Raw genomic sequence first — 2,731 nt, forward strand, 5'->3', positions numbered from 1 at the left:
TTTCTTCTGCCGGAGCTAACTTATTTTGACGCTCTCTCTCTCTCTAACACCGCCTCTCGCTCCTGACGATGGCAGTTATGCCACCCATACCTGTCGCCCGTCGCGAGAGAGCCGGCTGAATGATAAGAATCTACCACACTACTCGCCGCGGTGAGCTCGACTCTCCTCCCGCAGCTGTGAGCAGGAACCTCGTCGTCGCGTGACCCGCGTCATATGACGTCTTCTTCCGTATTCTTCTTTCACGGATTCCGGCTTTCAGCCTCCTTTCCTCCGACACACATTCCCTTCACACGCGCCTCTTCTTTCGCCTGATCCCCTCGTCTCCTCTCTCTCCTTCTTTCTCTTCACTACCTTTCACGCACTTTCCAATCTCCGCTCTTATTCGTGTCCTGCCACTCTCTGTGTGTTGGTGTCCTGTATCTCTGTGCGAGATCAGGTCAACATACGATCTTCTCGACCCTCTGCACGTTCCCCTTCCCCCTTTGCGCGATAGACACGCAGTCAGTGCGCCCTGTTCGACGCAGCCTCGGCGCGCACTACCATGTCGCAACGAAACTAGCAACGCCCAACCTCCCGCAAACTCTCGACTGTTCACACCCGCCTTGCTCGTCAGTTGCGTCGAATCGGATCAAAATCCCATCGCACGCGCTCTAGGATGGCGATCGACTGTCAGACATTCGCTTCTGGAATGAGGACAAGTAGCACTGGGCATCGGTGAGTTGCTGGGCGCAGTCTCACAGCCTGTTCAAACATTCTCTAACGAGAACGCACGGACGAATTTGAATTGCACAGTCTGCGCACTTACCACCTTGACATTTTCACCGAGTCTGTTCAATCGCCGCTCTTCCCGTCTGTTAGCCTTTCGCTACATCCAGTGTACGTCCCCGCGACCCACGGCTTCTTCCACCTCCACCGCCTCCTCCACCATGTCCGCAATTTCTTCCGAGCCTGCTCGAGACGAAGGCGAAGACACCTGACAATCGTACATCGCCCGATGTGGCGTCGTTGATCCACCCCAGCCCTGTCAAAGAGCGAACGCTAATCTCAACTCGGAGGCTCGGGCATTCAAAAAAAGGCGCCGAGGCGGAGGAGCGCAACATCGACTCTCGTTGGAAACGGTTCACGGTCTCGCAACCTTACCACCCAGCGACGGGCGGACTGCGATTACGCTTTCCAGTCGTGCCCAGCTCCATGCTGAATTCGATTCCCATCGTCGAGCAACGGGCTCTCATCGCTCGGCTCTTGAAGCTCAACGAGACTCGCGATGAGGATTTCAACCACGTTCTGCCGCCATCCACTTCAGCCGATCTCGACGCACTCTTGGTACTCGCCCCTATGCTGCCCCTCTCCGCTCTTCAGACCGTCTGCTCAGAAGCGCATGTGCGACTCCGTCCGATTATAAGCTCGCCGCTCAGCCTGGCGCTCGTCTCAGGAGCGGTCGACTACGTCGACTGGTTTTGTTGCAAGATTTCAGCACACGCCGTCTTCATCGAAGTCGCAAGAGACTCCGGAGCGTTCCTCGAATTGACCCAAGTCGCCGCAATGGCGAAAGAGGCGAGTTGCGAGAAGGTGTTCAAGCCGTACGTCCAGGGCTTGAGGACGTATGTGCAGAAGCGCGGGTGGAGCGAGTGGTCACCGAGTCTCTTCCGCTATGTGGGATGGTCGAAAGGGTGCATGGAGGTTTACGCCGGGTCCTAGATGATTCGTTATGTCCATCCCCCGTTCGAGCTGTCCGTCACGAAAGACTCGCATTCGCTCAAAGCCTTGAGCACGCGTAGCAGGAACTGGTGGAGGGAGAGCGAATGCGAGTCTTTCGTGACGGACAGCTCGAACGGGGGATGGACATAACGAATCATTTGGGATCCGGCGTAAACCTCCTTGCACCCTTTCGACCATCCCACATATCGGAACAGGCTTGGCGGTCCCTCGATTCATTCGTGCTCCTGAGCATACTTCTTCAAGCCCTGAACGTATGGCTTGAAGACCTTTTCTGCACTGGCATCCTTCGCCATTGCAGCGACTTGGGCGGATTCGAGGAACGCTCCGAAGTCTCCGGCGATTTCGAGGGAAGGAGCGTATGCTGCTATCTCGTAGCAGTACCACTCCACGTAATCGACCTCTCCTGACGCGAGCGCCAGATTCAGTGCCGAGCCCGTGATCGGACGAACTGCTTCCGAGTCGTCCGAGCGCACGCTCTCGAGAGCGGAAAGGGGCAGCATCGGCGCGAGTGCAAAAACTTCGTCGATATCGGATGTGTCCGAAGGAGGGAGAACGTGGTTGAAGTACTCGTCGCGCGTCTCGTTGAGCTTCAAAAGCCGAATAATGACAGCCCATTGCTGGACGGTGGGAAGCGAATCGTGTGCACGACTGAAAAGCGTACTTGGAGTCCGCCCGTCACTCGCTGGTAAGGATCCAAGACGGTGAACCGCGTCCAGCGAGAGTCTACGAGACGTTCCTCCGCCTCGTCGGCTTTCCCCGAACGTTCAAGCCTCCCCATTCGACTTTGGCGTGCCCTCTTGACAGAGCCGAGGAGGCTGGACGCAACAACATCGGGCGACGTGAGCTTGTTAAAAGTCGTTGTCTTCGGCTCAATCAGGCTCGGAAGACATTGCAGAGGTGGTGAAGGTGGAGAGGCGATGGATCAAATTCAGGGCCACAAGATCGGGTGGGAATGAACGAGAGGCGATGAGAGAAAGAGAGCGCTAATTAGCAAAGGTTGATTCAGACAGAG

At 56.4% G+C, this 2,731-nt stretch overlaps 2 protein-coding genes across 2 annotated transcripts; one reads left to right on the forward strand and one right to left on the reverse strand.

Moving 5' to 3' along the window:
- Window positions 1-1,191: 1,191 nt before the first annotated feature.
- Window positions 1,192-1,698, forward strand: JCM15063_006576 (uncharacterized protein; the record flags this gene model as incomplete). The annotated part of the gene is made up of 1 exon (XM_076681655.1): window positions 1,192-1,698. One exon carries the CDS (start codon window positions 1,192-1,194, stop codon window positions 1,696-1,698), a length of 507 nt encoding a protein of 168 aa, XP_076531215.1.
- Window positions 1,699-1,931: 233 nt separating this feature from the next.
- Window positions 1,932-2,497, reverse strand: JCM15063_006577 (uncharacterized protein; the record flags this gene model as incomplete). Its single annotated transcript, XM_076681656.1, has 2 exons — window positions 1,932-2,306; window positions 2,381-2,497. 2 exons carry the CDS (start codon window positions 2,495-2,497, stop codon window positions 1,932-1,934), a joined length of 492 nt encoding a protein of 163 aa, XP_076531216.1.
- Window positions 2,498-2,731: the final 234 nt, after the last annotated feature.

The sequence above is a fragment of the Sporobolomyces koalae genome, assembly GCF_050403365.1.
Source record: "Sporobolomyces koalae JCM15063 DNA, S_koalae_JCM15063T_v1_ctg108, whole genome shotgun sequence".
Lineage (NCBI taxonomy): Eukaryota > Fungi > Basidiomycota > Microbotryomycetes > Sporidiobolales > Sporidiobolaceae > Sporobolomyces > Sporobolomyces koalae.